The 22,567-nt window shown below is 39.5% G+C and overlaps 1 protein-coding gene across 1 annotated transcript in view; it reads right to left on the reverse strand.

Moving 5' to 3' along the window:
• The window catches only part of LOC122802175 (pseudouridine 5'-phosphatase), a 769,412-nt gene that overhangs the window by 106,097 nt on the left and 640,748 nt on the right, over nucleotides 1-22,567 (reverse strand). The window contains exon 6 of the mRNA XM_044071846.1: nucleotides 11,105-11,305. Within this exon, the coding sequence (XP_043927781.1) occupies nucleotides 11,105-11,305 (201 nt within the window). The remainder of the gene's footprint in view (nucleotides 1-11,104; nucleotides 11,306-22,567) is intronic.

Genomic DNA, 22,567 nt, shown 5'->3' on the forward strand with positions numbered 1-22,567 from the left:
CTACTCTTACGCATTTTTAAAAAATGTAAAAATATGCACAGTTTGCCAGGAGATAATCTTTAGGATTTCCAAACCTTCCAAGCACACTCGGAATACTATTACCTGTCTGACTGTTAAGAGTTATAGTTCTTTTTAAACATTTTGAAACAGCTGAAATGGGTTTAAGTAACACATGTGAAAATCTGTTTCAGAGAATGGCATATTTTTTGCAAGACAAATTCTAGTTTTTCCATAACAGATTAGATTTCTGGCATTAGGTCAATATATACAATGCACACATAAAATAAAATAAATAAAATCCTGACAACTTGTAAGTCAGACACCAGGAAAGACTGGAATTTATGAAAACTGAGTTATTCGCTTAGCCACATCAAACTGCATGTACAAGCCTCTGTATATACAGGGTGTGCCACAATGTAAATAAAACAAAAATGAAGCAAGTTGCAACACAGAAAATGTCCCCACTGCCATATTGTATCACATAATAATTGTGTACCATATTGTATCACATAATAATTGTGTAGTGCATGCAGCACAGTGACTGTGCACCGATATTCAGAAAAAGACAAACTGGTTAAGTTCTAGAGTGTCACGCGACCCGACCTTAACAATTGTTAAGCACCCCCTGCTAAAGTTGTTAATGTCGGTTCTACCACCAGGCAGTAAAATCTGCCTATACTCAACAGCAGATGACAGCTGCATAAATAAAAGATTTGTTTCTGTCTGCTGTGTATACTGATAATGTGTCCCCAACTTTTCAAATAACCTTAACTTCCAAAATAACAGGGATGTGTTAGCATCCATTTTCTGAAAGACATGAACCCTGAAACTCAAATGTATGCGATTATTTAGCGACTTCAAGCCTTACTGGTTTGTTTGAAAACCACAGATTTTATGAGGAACGGACCAAAAATATGAAGCAATGGTACTTGCGTATTATCGCAACTACTTTTCTAACGTGGTGTAATTTATAATGTCATCACGGAAAAACTGTATGGGAAAATAAAAAGGGTTGTGTGAACTCCAAATAACTTGGGCATTACATGGGTTCTGAAAGGGGAACAAGCATAATGGGTAAATTCCTCTTCCTGGGGATTGTGCATTGCCGATGACATTTACTGAAAAGCAAAATTAACCTGGCCGCTTATGCACATACCACGTATGTATTTCAGTAGTTACTAACTTCTGTCTTGAGATCATCCATCTGCCTTGGCAGACAGTCACACATTTTATGTGGATCATACCAAAATTATGTGTCAAAAAACTGGACATCGTTCGCAAATCTGGACAGTTGACAGGTATGTATAGATGGAATGGCAGTCAGACACAAGTGTAAATTCGTTACACTTAAGCAATCGCTTGCACTCGGAAGAAAAGCAGCAGTTATGTGCAACAAGTCAGTTCATGTCTTGCTCTGGGGAAATGATTGGCGCATGTCACACACTGAAAATGGACTTTACCAATTTTAACTTTTGCATTCAGCTTTCACCCATAACTGAAGGGAAGGTCTGCCTGCTAAGTAACGATGACACACATTTGTGTCAACATGGTGGTGCATGACATCTGGCGGAAACCTAAAATAACGGGAGGACAGGAGGCTAAAAATCTGGGAACATTTTCAATATTTCTGCAGTTTGCGATTGACACAATTATGTCAAATGTTGTTCTCACCGCACCAGAACACCACACGAGTAGTTGGTGCTTACGTATTATTGATTAGAAAAGTGGTTGCAATAATATGTAAGTACCGAAGCAATAATCTGGATATCCTTGAGGTGAATTTTTTTGCCATCCTTGTCGAGAACACATAATAAGCAGGTTATCATTAGCGATTCGATCATAATTCTCTATATCACATTATGTGCTACAGCAGGTGTCAAGTCATTCACCACAAAACTCACTTTGTTGTACAGAATCCACTGCTGGCAACTCATTGATACCTTCAGTCTTTATGTGGAAGTGGTATCCTATCTCCCTGACACCATTTGTATATGCACTTCCTGTTTGCACTGTGCAGAAGATAACTGGGAAATTTTACAGATTAAAAAAGCACCATTTTATTCTGCACAGTGGTCAGTATGGCTGGACATGTCTTTATTCAGTGGCAGGCCAATTTTGAAGATATTACTGAAAAAAACGCAGTTTAACTCTTTACCAACAGTGTCTTAAAGTGAACAATAGCATTGTTATTTAGAGATTCTATTCACAGCACTTTTTTTTTTTTATTTTGCTCAAGAATCAAAGAGAAACTTAGAAAGTTAACAGAACAGCAGGTTTTCTACCAGCATTGATTTTCTGAATAAGAAGTATGAACCTCTAATGTCCGATATTATTGATAAAGTGTAGTCCTCTGACTTACTAGAAAATCAAACATTTAAAGAGGGACAGGGCAAATGTTCAAGGCAAACTAGAAATAGTCTCTAAAATCAGTGAAATGACAGCTATACTTTTGTCTTAAATCACAATTTCTGTGTGTATGCAGTCATCTTACAAATAATATCAATATCTTGAATAACTATGAGGGTATGGCTGTTGCTTTGTTAATTTTTGGTGTTCACTTAACACTCAGGTGTTCCTTTTCAGAGGTGACCTGGGAGCAGTGTTTGATTAAATAACTTGCTCAAGCCATTCTGGTTGCAGGACAGGGGAGGATTTTTATAATTTAATTCTGGCAGCAACGCATAACAATTTGGGTGAGTTTACACTTGTTTGTTTATTTATTTATTGCATTTAATTACTGTTTGTTAACTGGGTAGGTGGACAGGTCCAAAGATCCTTTTCAGCTATGACCCAGGCACAGAGGCTAAGTAACATTGACAATAAGTGCGAAGTACAAGCAAAGATTAGATGGTATTAAACCATTATACATGTGGGACTAATTCAGAAGCTGTGTTTTAAGACATTCAGACAATACATATTATATTCACTGACTTGGTGTAGTGTTGATAAGACAAAAACAAATGAAAAGCAGAACATGTTGTAGACTAGTGGCATTATGCAAAGCAGCATGCGAAAAAAGTAGGATGGCACAGTTTTATTGCAGTTGTAAGCTAAAAAGGACAAAAATTAAGCTATCATAAGTTTTAGACTGCAGAATGCAAGAATTTATGTAGTGATCAATAATATGTGCATTATTTAAACTGAACAGGGTTGCATTTAAATGTAAAGCATAAAATATTTTGAGTTCAGATTTTTTTTTCTCTTAAAGTGGTCATGACCTGTATTCGCTATGCAGGTGGTCACACCAAGGGTACATCTTGCTACTGGGCATCTTGGTGTGTTAATCTGAACAGTTGCTGATATCTGTAAAAAAGGCAAGTCAGGATGTTTTGACTCTGTACAGTTTGACCCCATAATGAAAACATTAAAACAAATAATAAACATTTATATATAAAAAAGTTAAATAATATATTAAATTCCTTTAAAAAAATCATGATTGAAATATTAAGCAACAAAATGCTTTTATAAGACTTAATTTTTTTTTTTTTTTTTTAATAATTGGGGTCAAATCGTCCGAGGTCAAACTGTCCTGTTTCCATAAAGACAGCGGATGACTGCCAAAAATATGTGCAAGCATTGCTGCTAAGATTCTACTGTAATCTTCTTGGAAATGATAAATTTACATCTGCAGCAGTCCTGAAATCCAGGCAGCAAGGTATGAGACACTACATACACACACACACACACACACACACACATATATATTTGTGTGTGTGTATAGAGAGAGCGATAGAGAATGTACAGTCATACATCAAAAATGCAACATAGCAAATGGCAACTGAGTAAGCAAAACTGGTCAAGAAGCAGCCTATCAGAAAGTTAAAAAAAAAAAAAGCTTTTTTTGCAAGGGGGCAAGCACCCCCTGCTAATTATAAATACTTACTCCAAGACTGCATCAAAGTGAGGAAAAGATGCATTCCCATATCCCCAATATAATGCAATCCCACACAGAACAAAATGCAGGTAAATTCGATTTGAGTTGAATTTGGATCAGCTGTACCAGCTTTTCTTCTTTTCAACAGGTTGACCTTTCAATGAGTGGTACATATTCTAGATATGTATGCTAGTCATGAATAAGCGCACAAGATCTTTCAACAATCTAATCTCCAGGCACTTTATCAGGTCTGTTCCAAAATTCTATGAGACTATTTATCTGCGGTATTCATGGAAAAGAACAACTTGACATTTCAAAGCGGTAACAGAAAATCAGTACAGAAAATTCTCAGAAATTTCCTTTCCATACAGTAAGCACCATTTCTTGTTTTCATAAGTCAAGTAATCACCAGCGTCACCAATTACCAGAAAATATTTATTTTTATTCTTCACTCAAATTTCTGATGGAAGAGGAGACTTATATACAGCTCTTCCATTTAAAAAAGAAAAAAAGTAAGGAAAATAATACAGTGGTTGCCATTTTCTAGTACTTGATTCATTAAAAAAAAGCACAGCTAAAAATTTCAACTGCTTATTCAAAACTATACCCTTTTCAACACATGGTGCTTGGCAGCTATGCTAATACTAAGTGGTCAAGCAATAAAATGCATTTACACAGACACAGCCATGTATGAATTCATCATATTACTGCTCCATATTTCAAGCAAATTTTTACTGTTGACATGTACAGAGAGGAAGCATTTGTTTGCAGTCTGATATTAACTATTGTTAATAACATTCCCCATGATCCAGGATCTCTGTTCATGACCAAAACACAACAAAAAAAGTAAATATTTTTTCTATAATTCCACAATTCTACTCCTTGTCAACATTCTTGATGTTCATTTTTTAACAGTTTACTGATTGGATTCCTCTCTAACTTATCTCCTATAACCTGTGCTGAGTTGTGCTGCGGTGGTTTGCAGTGCCCTGTATAGAAGCAGGCACCAAGAGTTGTAATTGTCTATGATTCTTCCTCTGCTATTTACCCAAGTATCTAGCAGAGTGTAGGGAGCTAGTTTGCCCACTGAGAAGCATTACTCCAAGTCTGTTGTTTTAGATCAGTCCTAGATGACTTCTCCCAGCCCAGCAACTCTAAATCCCAAATGCACCAACCATCATAGATCACAAAAAAAAGAGGATTCACAGCCATGGATGTGCACTTTCCTATGGCCTCTACAGCTAGCCTGCTGGAAATGGTCATCCTGAGAAAATATAACAACTATCTGATGTTTACTATCAACCACCTTATTTTTAAGCAGCTTGACACAGTATGTGAGAAATGTTATTACACTATGTCTTTGGAGGCAAAGCTCTTGATCCACTGTTACTTCCGAACAGGTTACCAGTAACACACAAACTATAGGTCAGACACAAATTCACATAAGCTGAGGATGTTAAATGTAATCTGCCAAAACTTCAGAGGCCTCCCACATGCTGCACTCAACGACACTCCCCAGAACACATACAATCACATCTCACAATGTCTCATCCTCTAAGTCTTTAAGGCAAACTGCCACACAACCGAATATATTGGTAATTGGAGACTATAGTGAGACACACTGTTGCCCGTTCACCAGGCTGAGAAAGTAGACAGTAAAGGTCACTTGCCTATCAGCAGCAAGGATCTGCCAAAGTACACATGCACTCGGGACACTGAAAAACAAGTACCAGTATGACCTGTCATAGTCCATATTGGTTTTAATACCCTGAGACATACCTCATTGTACTATATGAAACGGAGCTTGCAGATTATTTAGCCCATGCAGGCCTAGCATTGAGGAGCATTCCACCTTCTGCAAGGATGATACCGCAATATAAATAGAAGATGAGCGACTTTAACAATTGGCTTAGATACTGGTGTCATTCTAAGGGGATCCAATATTTGTCAGCTTGGGAGGACATGATCGACAAACCATATTCCTTAGCCAGAGTTGGTCTGCACCTGTCCTACTAGGTTTTCAGATACTGGCTAAAATATTATCCACCCCTATAGTGCCTTTTTTAGACAAAGCCAATCTGATAAACATTCCAACATAGTAAATTTGATATAAGATAAACTAAAGGCGTTACTGCTCAGTACTCCTCAAGTCTAGAGAGTGTTGACAACTGTGCGGTTACTACGACATGGTTTAAAGCTATGGAAGGCACCCTGACTGTACAGTGGTATAATGCCTTCAACATATTCAGACCAGCCACTGAACAAGAAGGGACAAGAGGTGGAAGTGTATCAACCTACATAAAAAGTAAGCACACCACAAGACTGGTCAAACAATATATCATGCTTGAGCTACTCCCTGTCCAACTAACCTAAGACAAAATCCAATATCATATCCTTGCTAGCTATAGGTCCTCATCTGTGACCAAGGATAACCATAACACATACTTGAATGTACTGGAGTCACTCACAATTCAGCCCAACACCATATTCATAGGTGATTTTAACTATCCTCCCATAATCTGGGATACATACACAAAACACTAACTTGCAGGATTCATGGATTTTGTCAATGCAAACACCCTGGAACAGCTAGCCTGCACACCTACTGGGGTGCAGGTATCCTGGATCTAGTACTCACAAATATGAGGTAACACTGCCAGCCCTCCATGTAATGTCCTCACTGGTCAGATCAGATCACAAAATGGTAACCCCCGAAATAAATATAAAGGCTGAACTCTCAGCAAACCCCAGAACCTTTAAGAACTTTTCCAAGGCTAACAACCTTCTATTAAGTGAAGCATAGCTGAATTTCAAGCTACCTTCAAAACTCAGAAAACATGGTGGCCTATGTGGAAGTGTTTATGGAAACACTATACAAACATGTAAATAATTGCATCCGAAATAAACTTAGGACAACCCCCCCCCCCCCTAATGTGGAATCCTCAGTATAATTAAGCTGTACAGCAAAAGAAGGAAAACCCTGCCCAAAAATAGGAAGGGCTGGGCCCAAAAGGCAACAAAACTTCCTCATCAGTCTCAACAAGCAACTCAGGGGATTAATCAAATCCACCAAAGCCAACTTCAAGACAAAAATAGCCTCCCAGGCTAAGACTAATCATAAGACATTTTTCAATTATGTACACAACCTCAAAGGGAACACACAACAGTGTGCTGAAATAATAGTAACTGGAACTTCCTATACCAAACCGGGGTATATAGCAAATTTGATGGCCAATAAATTTAGATGCAAATCCCCCCCCCAGTTTCCGCTAAGGCAATGCCCTCTACCATTTCTCTCCCAATTATCACTAAAGAATAGGTCCTTACTACTCTCTCCAGAGCTACAGACACTGCATCAAAGAGTTCAGATAATATCCCAGGATGCCTTCAAAACAGTTTGAAACATGACCAGCCAGACCACTAGAATCTGTCTTCAACCACATCCTTCAGACAGGCTTCATCTATAAGGAATGGAGGACTGCAACTGTCATTTCTCTACATAAATGCAGACCATCAACAGACCTAGGGAACTACAGACCAGTAAGTTTGACTAGTCTTAAATGCAAGGCCATGGAAAAAATTATTGTGGACCTGAAAACATGGGAAACCTTCAAACAATGCACCCATCCCAGTCTGGTTTCATCAAGGGCATATCATGGCAACTTGGTCGACTTCTTTGAGAAGGTCAGTAGAGACATGAATGAGCGCAAAATGGTAGATACTGCCTACCGTGACCTGGCAAAGGCATCTGACACAATACCTCACTCACCTATGACAGAAAAACTCACAAATTTACATATAAATGTCACCCAATGGATACCAAGTGGCTCACAGACAGGTCTGTTATAAGTGGTGTTCCGCAGGGCTTGGTACTAGGACCTCTTCTGTTTGCAATATACTTTTATGAAGTCAAGGCAAGTGCAGAAGGCCTATGGCTGACCAAATTTGCACCCAGCTTGCAGTCATCAGCAATCAGTGAATCTCCAAAAGATGCAGCTATCCTCCAGGAAGGTCTGATTCAGACAAATAACTGGTGCACAACTATGGCCTAAAACTCGATGCAAAAAAATGCAAAACCATGCCCTTTGGGAAGATGACTACTCCTGCCAATTACAGCATTGATAACACTCCCCTAAGAGTAGACCCAGTGGTAAGTGACTTGGGAACTCAGGTTGCCAGTAACCTGAACTTTGATCACCATGTGTTCATGGAAGTGATAAAATGCTTCTACATAGCACAACTTGTAAGTAATGGCATGGCACCCAGATCTAAGGAATCATAGTCCCACTACACTCAGCCTCATTAGACCAATAATGGAGTACAATGCATCCTTCAGCATGTACCTGACCAGGCATCTGAAACTGCTGGAGTGGCCACAGAGGTACCTCACTAAAAGAATACAGGGTGTAAATAATATGTCTGATGCAGACTGCTAGAAATTTGGTCTTGTACAGACTACTGAGAGTCGATCTATGCCTAACCTACAAGTCTTTCTTCAATCCAGCCTTGATGGATCTGCTACACATTCGCAAAACAAATAGCACTAGAATTACCCGATCTTAGGATTTAAACCACGTCAGTGACATATACAAATCATGTTGGAGGGAGAGGTATGTATCTCAGAGATTACCCCTGCTCTGGAACAGATGGGAAATTAAGCTCTTCCCTAAGCCTATTCAAAAGCAATTTGGACCAAATGATGGAAAAATTGCAAGTTCATCCATGGCTTGACACCTGTGGCCCTTATGGACAGGGGCAAACTGTAGATATCCTAAAGCACAGGCATATACCAAAGCCATTATAGCCCACGGGCAGTGATAACTGGGAAAATTGAGGCATGAATGGCTGGACTTAAAAGGGTTCTAGGGCTGTTAGCCTAGTAACCTCCTACAATCCTATGGGCAGTAATGTTAAATACTGGAACCTAAATATAGTACTTTACACTTTTTTTCATTAAACACTATTAAATGCCTCTCCATTCAGTGCAGCCCATGATACAATTTTCTCAAAATGTGTCTGGAGTCCCTTGCCTGTATTTATCCAGATTCACAACATTTTACCATAATGTCATAACATTGAACTACAAATGATGGAACCCAAGCGGTCAATCATGAGTAGTTCGAAAAAAAATAAATAAATAAACAAAAACATAACATAAAGTTAAGGATATACACATTACTGACAGTAAAATACAGTAAAGGTTTAAAATTTTACACCCGGAATTAGGGCAAAAGCACTAGACGGGGCTATCATTCAAGCAACCTTGAGGACTTCATGCCCTTACCAGCAACCAAGCAATGAAATCATTTTCAGTGGCCTAACTCTACTCATTGGGTGGAGGGACATGCAAGGTGTGTCATAGATGAGTCCCACAATGCATTTCCTGTGCAAACGCATACTTCCACACACCTGCTGTAATGGCTACAATCAGGCTGTTGCTTGGTGAACCTAACATCTGCGCCAAGGCATGCATCTCATCTAAGGGATGGTGGCAGAGCACAGCTGGCTCTAACCCCCCCCCCCCCAAGATGGGCATTGTCCTTCTTCCCCTACCAGATCCATTAGACTCTCAAGCCATCAGAGGAAGCTAGGAAGGGCTGAAGGGATGAAAGGAATAGCCACCACAGATGCAAGGCTTTAGAGGGTGTGAGCATCAGGTGCCAATCGATTGATACTGTATTACCAGCATTTCTGACTGCCGGAAAATAAATGAATACTGCTTTTACGGTCAGGAATGCAGAGCTTCACTGTTTCATGTCCAAGCTTTTAAAAGTAGTAGAAATAGTTTTTTTTTTTTTTTTTGTTTTTTTGAAATATGGGACTTTTTTAAGCTCTAGTTTAGAGTTAAGGGCACCAGATCACAGAATAAGAAAAAGCTATAAGCCATTACTTGAAATTGGGTAACCTTGGCCATAGTTAGGGCTTTACCCCTCTCTGCCAGTGGAACTAGCTAACAGTTTTGAATTTTGAACCCAGGTTTTACTTTTGTTGAGCCATTCACCCAATATTTTTTTTGACAACTTTAACATCTACTTTCTTAGTACATTTCTACAAAGTAATGCTGATGGTCTTTTTATAAATTGAATCCATTATGCCCTTATAGAACTTAATTCAACATGTTCTGCTTACTGTCAAATAATACTAAGCAGTTGCAATGAATAATGATCCTTTCTGTTGTTAAAAGTGCTGGCTAAAGCCAACCCTTTCTGTGAAAACTCCCTTACCCAGTAGCTGTCCTATTCAGTTTTCCATTATTTTCCAACAACAACAGAATTACTGACACCCAGTTCTTAAAATGATGCTCTTTACACTCCCTTGCATATACAAACCATCAGTTCATGTTTCAGAATGTCAGTAAATGAAATGTCACAAGTGACTGAATCATGACTGTTACAAGGCCCTAGTAACACTTCCGTCCCTCAGTTAAACATACTGCCTTGCAAACAATCTATGCCCATAAACTTGCTTAACTTACTTAGCTCTACTTGGGTAACATTTCTTTCATTAACAAGGACTTTTGTAGCCACTCTGACATTGAATTTTTCAGCTTCAGTTCTCCATCTTACAACTCAATATAATATTCCCTAAAAGCTTTCTCTAAGTCCTTATAAGACTGCAGGCTATACTACAAAACTACAATGCTACAATGATTTTCTGCAGAGATACAGCCATTATTACTTCCCCTCTACCTATCACTTCTCATTTCCACTGCTTAAAACCTTTTAGTATCAACTCCCTCAAATCACACATTAACTTTCCATATTTTACTGGTGTACATCTTGCTACCTAGAAGTAATTGTCAATATTCATTTCTGTAGATGCTGTGCTAATTTTCTAGAACATCCTGCTGTGTCTTTACTTCTAAACTTATTTACTCATAATAGTCATTCCCTTTTTTTAATATTTTGGAAAGTTTTTAGGTATGCACTGACATTAAATTAAGATCATCACAGGAGAGAAGGAAACACAACAGAAAAGAGTCCAATCCAAGTAACCAAAATGTACCTATAGCACACTTTTCTTTTGCTCTATTGAAGGAAGTATAACAATGGAAGCACTCCATTTCCCTGACAGAACAGTGTTCCCAGATCCCAGATGAAGATCATCTTGGTAGTGTTCTGTGCCCTGCGATCGAAGAAAGCATTAATGCTGTGACTCAAAGTGTCTATGATTGTGTTTGACTCTCACAGAATGTGAACTGCCTATAGGAAGATCTGACTGGACACTCACCAGGTCCCTGATACAGACTGCTTTTCTGTACAGGGAGAAAGACTTTGTCCTCTTCTATTTGTTCAGGCAGTGTACTACTGACAGGCTGTCCGAGCCTTCTAAGAAGGGAATCTGGTATGATACAGTCTTCCAGTGCCTGAAGGGCTACAGCTTCTACTCTGATCTTGAAGAGATTTATCTTTACCAGTTTCATAGGAGATCCTAAGTGGAATGTGAAACAACAATAACAGTACCCCAGTTAGTTTATAAGTCGTCATCATGGGGCCTTAATTTAGACTGACTGAAACAAAAGAACAACCAGACTACAGACAGAAAAGTCAAGTACACCACAACAAGAAATGGTATCAGTGGCCCAACTCTAGAAGAAGATCATTGAGGAAGTAAAGACTTAGAAGGCACTGACAGCACACTGTACAAAAGGGTAATCACACGTTTAGGCAAGAGAAGTCAACTATCAAGAGTTTAGTTGCCATAAATGGCAACAGAAGAATAGTCATTATCCAAATAATGCACTTTGTGATAATCAAGGTGCCAGATCTCTGAGCTGTCAGGTCTCCTCCAAAGGGGAAAGACTGAAACCATGACTGGAGTCATTGATGGAAACAAGAAGAAAAAGAAAACAGCCTGGGAGGAGTTCAACAGTACCAAACAACAAAACAGGCCAGCACTCCAGTCTTGGTGGAATTACTTTATTCACATCACAAACCGGTTCAATCATTCAAAACAGGTGGGAACAGCCCTCCTAGCCTGATGAACCAACTTTTCTCTTTTTGATCCAACAGCTTATGCCAATTTTATCAATAATAGTAAAATAAAATGTAGCTGTTTGATGTATCAGAGAATGCTTATATAAAGCATTAGATTTTTTTTGCATCAGATGTTACTAAAATGTTTAATAATTATACATTTTAAAGGATGAGACGTCTGCCCAATGTAGAAAGCTGAGCAACTACAGGTGGCTAAATATATTACCCAGTCTGTATTGCAATTTCCAACCCCCTTAATAAAGTATTAGAAGTAGTGAACTGCTCAGTTCTACAAATGTATTTGCAATTATTACAACGTCCACAAAACTGACAGCCCTTAACCAACTGTCCCCCCCATGAAAGTTGCTCCATAGTAGAACCCATTTAGGATATTGGTTATTATTAGCGCCTGCTAACCAACAGAAATGTGGTGTCAGAAAAAAACATCCAATCACTATATATCTATAATAAGCCTGTATTAGTCTCGGCTGTAATGGATATTTATTGAACAATAAATAGTAGGGACTGAAATGAAATATTGTAAGCAAACACCAAGATATTCGTGTAGAGACACATACTCATAAAAACATATAATGTGTTTGGACGTTGGTTAAAAACTAGCCATTAATAACCTATGGTAGTTCAACAAAAAACTCTCTCAATATAGCCGTGCATGAAAGCACATGTGTATAGTATGACACATAGATACAAACAAGGCAGACTAATATTGTTACTAAAAATGAATAATTCATTGCAAATGTGCCTGTAGGTTGTATCGAAAAGGGCTTAAAATTTATCAATTAAATGCTATCTGTGTTGAGGATTTAACAAAAAACAAATCTAGGTCACTTAGAACCTATGTGGTTGCAGGAATATACAATGCTACATGAAAATCTAAACATTCCATGCTGTGATAAAACCTGATGATGATTACTTATGAACAATGGATTAATCGCAGGATAAACAAAAAATACAAATTAATAAAGATGGCATAACAGGATAAATTTGAAGACAAGAAAATGATTACCATGAGTCCTCAGGTACATAGTTAGCCATACTCAGAGATATAGCTTAGGCCCTTCACATGGAATAATGTTATAATTAAATTGTATCTTATGCGTTGTTTATTCTCCTTTGTATCTTCTTTATCAGTATTTGCCCTTGTTCTACCTAGTTTACTGTAGATCCTAGTATATTTCATTCTCATTCTTGTTAGCTGTATATGCTTAATAGAGCTACATATATTTCTGTATTTTCTTCTATATATATTTTTCATGTATTCATATATTTCATTTAGACTGATTTAAAGTTTTAACTCACTATTTTAAATTGTTTATATATTCACTTTTATGTACTTGATGTTGCAAATGTATGCAGTCAAAGTATACAAGTACCTACATGTTTTTAGAATTCTGACATTTCCCTTTGAATTTTATAGTTCTATATAATATGCCATTCTGCAGTGGTGGTGCTGTGGTAGTGTTGTCGCCTCACAGTAAGACACTGTCCGGTTTGATTCTCAGCTAGAGCGTCTTCTGTGTGGAGACATGCGAGAATGGGCGTACCTTCGTTGAAGGTTGTGCATCAGGCCTGGCAAGCCGGTACGTAAAAATCAACTGCCAATCATTAGCTGACCGGAGTTCCGCTGTGGCGACCCCTAACCGGGAAAAGCCGAAAGACACAAACAAACAATATAATATGCCATTCTTCTTTAAATGTTAAATGTATAATTGAATTAGCATCATGTGATGGATATATAAGGACATTTATTTGCTAGTAGGAGATTTTTATGGTCTGATAAAGCGATTCGTGAAAGCGCTTACCTTTGTGCACTAAATTACAAGACTATTCATTTTACACGCTAGACTGGATTATCCTGTGTTGCATGGTTGCCTTTTCCACTATCTTACTTTTGGATTTATAATACTTATTGCTTTAGACTGTGGAGAGGCATTTACTCCTTTGGGTGTGTTCAGTTTTATTCTACTTTATTCTAATATGGTGATACTTTTAATAAAAATGAGCTAATGACTTACAAAACCTATGTTTTATTTCATATGTCTGCAGTTGCAAAATGCGGGCAGACTGGATTGTAAATGCCAGCTACATCTTTTTATGTATTTTTTTATGTATTCAATTTCCTTATATAGGAAATGAAGCTGTTAGTTGAAGTGGTGACTGTCTACTGGCTAGTCAGTGATTAGCCATTATGACGAATCTGTAATTTTCCATTGGCTAAAATCATTGCTTTGTAGTACATTTTGTATGGGGATTTTTATATTAACAATGAACCAATTACTTCTACTAAAGTGCTTATTTTTAAAGAAGTGCTTTACTCGACATGCCTGAAGTCGTGTAATGCGGGCGGACATGATCGCAAATACTTTCATACAGCTGACTCTTGCAAATTATATTAAGCTTTTTTTTAATTCTATTAATTTTTCATTATATATCTGCTGCCGCATAAGTGGGCAGATGTAATCAAGGCGTTTTTTCCATTTGATTTTTGATTTAAGCCTGCTGTCGTGAAAACGGGCAGACAAGATCAACAACATTATTTACATTAGTCTTAAATTAGCTCATCAAGCATTCTTTAGTTTATGTTACTACCAAGTTTGAGCTTTTGTCTTAACATCAAGTTGTTATCCCCTTTGGGAAAAAACATGTATCCATGAATTACCATATAGGTGGCAGTACACTAAACACAGAAAGTGTGATAAGAGACTTAGGGACACAGGTGGACAGTGGTCTCACCTTCGATAACCACATCGCCACAACAGTCAGGAAATCCTTCTATGTGGCACACCTCATCACGAAGGGCTTTTCATCCAGAAAAAAGGAGGTCATTGTCCCACTGTACTCATCCCTCATTAGACCCATTATAGAATACAACGCCCCATTTGGTATGTACCTCTCAAGACATCTGCAACAACTGGAAAGGCCTCAGAAATACCTCACTAAAAGAATCACAGGCCTAAAGCAGATGCCCCACGCTGACTGCCTTAAAAACTCCAGCTATACTCTGTCGCATATCGCCTACTCAGAGGCGATCTCTGCTTAACATACAAGGCCATGTCAAACCCAGAGCTGTTGGACATGCTACACTTAAAGAAATCCCAATCCCTCAGAGCTACACGCCCAGGGATCTAAACCTTGTCATCACAATAAACAAAACATGCTGGAGGGATAGGTTCCTGACCCAGAGACTCCCCAGACTCTGGAATAGATTGCCCATACATGTCAAGCAGAGTGCCTCTTTGGACCTCTTCAAGAGGAACCTTGACAATTGGATGGGAGAAAGGAAATTCACCCCAGGGATCATGTCAGTCGCCCTGCTAGACAGGGGTCCAGGAAAGTAAATAATGTGGGAAGAAATAGCCAGGGAATTGTTATGGCTAGGCTTGTATAGGCCCTAGGGCTGATAGCCTAGTACCAACCTATGAACCTATGAACCTATCAAGTGATCCTAGATAATGGTGAGAACCTGTGAGAGATGCACTTATATAGCCAAAGTGGAAGCTAAGCTCTCTTCAGCCAAGACTGGACTAGACAGTCAAGAGGAGAAGGTAAACACTTCCACCACACCCCACTCATCACATAGTCCCTCAAAATCTACACCATCAAAATCCACAAATGGAAACACAAAAACGTTTGCGGAGGCTCTCAATAATAATTTGCTCAAGCAACAGAGACCTCCAAAGCAGAAACACAAGCAACCTCTACCCCCCCAACACAACCCAAATGACACACAGCCCACAGACTCAGTGTGCCAGTCAACCACAGCCCATAAGGCAAAACAACGTACCCAACACACTAGTAATAGGTGACTCTATAGTTAGGCACATTGATGTCCCACTCACCAAGCTAAACAAGGAGAAGGTTACTGTCAGCTGCCAGGATCCATCACATAACCCACGCACTCAGGTCACTCCACAAGTACAAATATGACTATCATTGTCCATGAGACGTACCTCCCTGGACTACATGAAAACAGACATGGAAGAGCTCTTCTATCTTGTAGCCCACACAGGTATGACCCTAGCCCAGAATGATACCACAGTACAAGGACAAAATGATTGACTTCAACAATTGGCTAAGCTTCTGGGGGATCCAGTATCTGTCTGCCTGGGATGACATAATCCACAGACCACGATGCTTTGCCAGAGATGGCCTACACCTGTCGCTCTTGGAATTCCGGATACTAGCTAAGGCTCTTGCCACCCTATAGTGCCTTTTTTTAGGTAAGGTTCAAATGACAAATTCAACACCAAAACAGTTACAAGCAAGCAAAATCTGAGGGTAATGTTACTTAATGCTAGAAGTCTAAACCTCAAAATGCACTCACTCGAGGCACTCCTTAAAATGGAGAACATTGACATCTGTGCGTTGTCAGAGACCTGGTTCAAGGCTCCAGAAAGCACCCCTACATTACCAGGCTATAATTCATACTACACCTTTCAGCCACCTAACCTGGACCGAAACACTAAAGGTGGAGGTGTGTCCATATTCATTAAGGATAACCACACCTCCAGGCTACTTGCTCAGCATAATGCATCCGAGATTATCCAAGTGCAATTAACTCTGGGCAAGACCACAATCCAAATTGTAGCGTGCTACAGATCCTCCATCATTCCCCAGAATTCCCACTCCTCATTTCTTGATACACTGGAAAATATTAGGGTACAACCCAACACCCTAATAATGGGCAATTTCAACTACCCCACCATTAACTGGGAAAACAACTCACCTACCAACTCTTTTGCTCAATGTTTTCTGGAATTCATAAAGTCCAACGCCTTGGCTCAACTTATCCACACCCCCACCAGGGGCAGCAATATCCTAGACCTGGTCATTACCAATATGGGTGACCGGTGTTCCACACTAAAGGTCAATTCCTTGTTGGTCAGATCTAACCACAAGCTAATCAACCTAGACATCCACATCCCACTCCCACCCCCACCCCACATTAGGGAAACTACTGTAAAACATTTCTCCAAAGCCAACTTCACACTTCTTAAGACAGACGTGGCAAACTTCACGACACCCATGCAGACAGACAATAGAGGTACAACTGCTGAATCCTACACAAATGTACTTTATAAGCACTTACTCGAGTGCATGGATCGTGCTATCCCTATGAGAACCAAGATGCTATCCTCCAAAAAATGAAGCCAATTTGGTGGTCCTCTGCCATAAACAAGCTCTACAACAGAAGAAAGAAACTGTTGCAAAAAAAAGAGTAAAATCCCATGATTGGAGCAACTCCCTGGTCAGCCTCAGTAAAAAGCCGAGATCCCTCATAAAATCCTCCAAAGCTATTTACGAAAACAAAATTGCCACTGATTCTAAAGACAACCACAAAGCATTCTATAGCTATGTCAAGAATCTCAATGGCAACACTCAGATCTGCTCTGAGTTACAGCACAATGGCACTAAATATACAGAACAAACTGATATTGCCAACATCCTGGCAGATAGATTATGTGCTAAATTTACCCCCCCCCCCTTTCACCCCCTAAAGGGCCCATCTCTATACCGGAAGAATGCAAAGTTCCTGTAATCATGGCTGCAGAGGTAAAAACTACACTCTCCAAAGCCAAGAACACAGCATCCATGGGACCGGACAACATCCCAGGCTGCATTCTACACAGACTACAGAACGAACTGGCACCCCATTTAAGTACCATCTTCAATCATAACCTCACCTCAGGCTTTGTACCCACTGAATGGCGCACAGCGACTGTTATCCCACTCCACAAAGAGGGATCCACCACAGACCCTGGGAACTTCCACCTCATTAGCCTGACAAGCCTGGTCTGCAAGGCCATGGAACTTATAAACAAAGACAACGGTAATCTCCAAACTCTGGACCCCACCCAGTTCAGGTTTGTAAATGGCAGATCATGTCTCCTAAACCTAAAAGACTGCTTTGAAGCAGTCACCAAAGCCACAGACGAGAGTAAGGTGGTTCACACAGCCTATCTAGATCTCACCAAGGCTTTCAACACCATCCCCCACTCTGGAATTATAGATAAACTCACAAACTAGGTATAAACCCCTATGTCACAAGATGGGTTGCCAACTAGCTCACTGACAGAACCCACACTGTGAATGTAGCAGACTCCAAATCCGACTTCAGACCAGTGACAAGTGGAGTACCACAAGGTTCAGTCCTGGATCCTCTCCTGTTTGGTATCTACTTCTCTGAAGTACAGGCTAACACAGAAGGTCTTTGGCTTATGAAGTTCGCAGATGACTGCAAACTAGGAGCCATAATCGAAACTCCTAACGATGTGGACATCCTACAAAATGGCCTCACTGAGACAGATGCCTGGTGTCAAAGCCATGTCCTCAAGCTCAGTGCCAAAAAGTGCATTGTCATCCCCTTTGGTAAAAACTCTGTACCCATGAACTACCACATAGGCTGTAGTAAACTTAACACTGAAAGTGTTATAAGAGACCTTGGGACACAGGTGGACAGTAGTTTCTCCTTTGATAATCACACTGCCACAGTAGCCAGGAAATCCTTCTACATGGCACACTTCATCACAAAAGGTTTCTCATCCAGGAAAAAAGAGGTCATTGTTCCCCTCTAGTCGTCACTCATTAGACCCATTATAGAGTACAATGCCCCCTTTGGTATGTACCTCACAAGACAACTACAACAACTGGAAAGGTCACAGAAATACCTCACAAAGAGTATTACCAGCCTCAAACAGATGCCCTGTGCAGACAGTCTCAAAAATCTCCAGCTTATCACATATCGCCTACTCAGAGGCGATCTCTGCCTAACATACAAAGCTATGTCAAACCCAGAGCTGTTGGACATGCTCCACTTAAAGAAATCCCAATCCCTCCGAGCTACACACTCTAGGGACCTAAACCTTGTCACCACAATAAACAGAACATGCTGGAGGGATAGCTTCCTGTCCCAGAGACTTCCCATACCCTGTAACAAACTACCTATCTATATCAAACAAAGCTCCTCATTAGCACTCTAAGAAAAATCTTGATGATTGGATGGGAAATAGGAAATTCACCCTAGGGATCACTTCTGTGGCTCTGCTCGACAGTGGCACAGGAAAATAATTTTCCTGGGTGGCGAAAGCCAGGGTACCATTTTGGCTAGGCTTACATAGGCCCTAGGGCCAATAGCCTAGTACCTACCTATGAAGCTATGAACCTATTATGCTGCTTTTCAACAGATCTTTTGTTTCTTTCTTTGTTTTTTTCTTTTGTTTATTCTTTTTAAGTTTTTATTGATTGGATGATGAATTTCCTGTAAGTCCTATGATTGGACACCTATTTTCTGCAACATTTTACTTCCTGTAACCAACCCATACTCAACTGTTATTGGCTGTCAAATGAAGGTGTGTCTGTCACTAGTAATGTAATTGGCCATTCATGTTTATTTTAACCAACAGGAACCTTTGTATACTTTGATCTGATGAAAGCTAGTTTTGCCGAAAGCGCTCATTGTTCTTAGGCCTGTTTGTTGTTTTTATTTGTTTGAGTTCATCGATTAAAGTTTTTTTTTTTCACTTTTTATTGGCGTATTAGCTTCATTAGCCTACAGTTCCTGGTGCTGTGGTGACGTATTCAGGATTTCTTTCATTCTTCCAGTTTGAATCTTCCAGACCTGAATTGTCTTTAGCGTGAGTTAGATTATTTCTACTACAATACACAAATATATGGTTGCCCAACATACTGGGAAATCCAAAAGACAAGACTGGTAGAGTGAGTCTAGGCCACAGTAGGGTGGAAAGAGGGCATTTCTGACCATCAAGGCATGCCTTATAATAGACTGAAAGATTTGGTAAGAAAGTATGCAACACTAAAGACCTGACTTGATTGTTGCTTTACAGGAACTAGCCACATGCAGCAAACATCAATATGTTAGCAGTATTGAGGCTCACAAAAGAATAAAGCTGAGAGATTTGCTTGGAGCAAGTATGCTTATTTTTATAAAAACTTTTAAAAAAGTCCTGAAGGCTCAAATGAATGCGATACAAGATGACATCCAGATCACCACAAAATCTATTAAGTAAGCAGGAAAAGGACCCATTACCTAATTAATGTCTGACACCCGAGATGCTATAAAGTTGAATTAAATAAGAGGCAAATAGATTCTCCTACAAAAAGGAAAAAATTTCCACTCCTAAAGAAGCCAAGGAAACTCAAGAAATCCAGTTAATATACTTTCTGGGAAAGACGTTGGTGCTAACAACAAAAAAATCTAGGAAGAGTGGAATGGGCAGATATAAGGACATGGCTGCAGCTGGGAGAATTCTGATTGGCCAACATGACCTAGGACACAAGCACACATCCTAACTGTTCTGCAGTCCTAAATGTCTTGCAGTTCAAGTGCTCAAAGTCAGATCTCAAGCTTTAGCAGCTTGGTCTCTTACATCTGACATGTCTGCTTCTGCTGCTGCTGCCGTTGTTTCCAAACAACTGCAAAAGGGGCTCCTATGTCTGCACTCCCACCATCTCATTTTGAAACAAATGAAGATGATCAGGAAGTAGCCCATTTGAACCCAATTAATTTCATGTTGGGGCTAAAAACAGGTTCTGAAGAAGCAGACTCCCTATCATCTGGTTAAATCACAATTTACCACAAAGTGGATTTCTCTGAGGGGAACTTCCATCTAGCCTGGGAATACATTTTTAATCAAATGAGGTAAATTCAGCTGTTGCAGCTTCAAGAACCCAAACTACTAGCAATACCTACCTTCAGTTCTGCAGCTCTGGATATGTAAAAGATTGTGTCAAGAATCAAAATCTCAGCTTCCTGCTTTCAAGAAGCAACATAGATATTACAGAGTCTACAAAGAAATAAAGGTCTGTCTCAAAATCCATTGGCAGAGGCACATCCAGCTGTTACCGACCCATCTACTGCTAAGAAATCTAAAGGTACATCAACAAAATGCACCTTGCCCATTGCAGTGACAGCTGGTAGACTGTAGAAATAATTATCCTAATCTTTTTTTACTGAAGAACAACATTTTCTCACATTAGATATTTTACCTAGGTGTGCATTTTAAAGGCAGCCTTTAACAGCATTATGTGCCCTAATTGCTGGTAAGCAGTACAGCTCAGCCGAAGGCAGGACCTCTTTTTTTTTTTTTTTTTTTTTAAATATACAGGTACCTGAAATATCTGGCTAGATGTTTAAGATGTCTAACAATAGTGCTCTTGATTTAAAGGCAATGCAGATATGTTTCTCCATCAAATGGCTTGCTGAAAACCAGAGCTAGCATGTGGAATAAACATATTTTCAAAGAGTGCCTATTGTTCAGCAGGTGTGCCACAGTAACAGACAGTTTTCAATGAATGATTATTTTGCATTTAGCATCTTTTGATCCCAGTGTATTTTATGTCATTTAAGCTTACAGAGGCAATGAGGACTACATATAAATGACGTATCAGTTTTGAAATCGCATGGGATATACTTTCTACATCCATTTTGAAATCTCACCGGGCCATGGACACTGACACATCATTATATTTGATAGGTTTTACCTGCAGTCCCCTCCTGTGTTGTAAGCCTGACTGTACATCCACACAGCCTGCAAAATCTGTGTTAGGAAGCTAGTGTAGCAGGTCCATATTAGTCTGTTCTATATAGTCTGCTGGAAATATGCTTATAATAAAATCTGGCTTGTCTATGATGTCACATCAATGGTAGTACCAAATGATGCAGCCCATCTGTAGGTGAGCACATTTATGGTATGACTAGAGAACTTGCTTTACATGCAAAACTTTATAAGGCAGTGGGGTAATGGACTTACTAATCATATATGATTACTTCAGCTCACTATAACCTTTTTCAGCGATATTTCTTCTTGGGTCTGTATCACTTCATTGAAGTTTACTTACTTTGAATGTCTATTCATCAAACCATCATCGAACGGCCCTACATTGAACGTTCACATTAGCAAATGTTTTTCTCATGGTAATAAATCACTTGGCCAGCATACCTACCTACACAAAAGCCACAGTACATCAAACCCACCAAAGTGGGGGCCTACATCCCCCACACTCCCCAATCAAGGGGGCTACACCTCCCTCTACTTATATATACCAACTCTGAGATAGCACTACAGTCAGGAAAAGGGCAAATTTCTGTATGTTGGCCTAGTGACTTCCTTCCCTGGGAAAAACGTTTGCTGATGTGAATGTTTGATGAAGGGCTGTTCGATGATGCCAGTTCGATGAATAGCTGCTCAAGGTAGGTAAACTTTGATGAAGTGATATAGACCCACCCTCACTGCTGTCCTGTCACATCACCAGTGGATGCTTTCTACCCTTATCATATAGCATAAAAAATCTGTAGTTTTCCTTTCGTAATTGCGAAAATTTCTGATGCAGAAACCATGCTTCCTGGCAGAGCTGGATCATGGTCAAATGGGCCCTATGCAGGGTAATGGACCTGGCCCTCCACAGCCATTTTGATGTTCTACTACTAGACTCTCTCCCCCATTACGTATATACTGTTCAAAATTATCAGTGTGCATAGTATTTTCTTCTTTACTTTTGAAATGAAGCAGAGATGTGGATTTAATTTAAAACTTTTAAATTATTTATTCTTTGTTTACTAGGTTAGTCCCACTACGCTAGTAACCTCTTTTTGGGGAAGACCCTTGGTGGTTAATTATACTACTAGGGTAAATTTGACCAGGGCATTTTGCTGCTTCCTCCTACTCTTTTTGATAGC

This window comes from Protopterus annectens, chromosome 5.part0 (assembly GCF_019279795.1).
Source record: "Protopterus annectens isolate FY-2018-M chromosome 5.part0, PAN1.0, whole genome shotgun sequence".
Classification (NCBI taxonomy): domain Eukaryota; kingdom Metazoa; phylum Chordata; order Ceratodontiformes; family Protopteridae; genus Protopterus; species Protopterus annectens.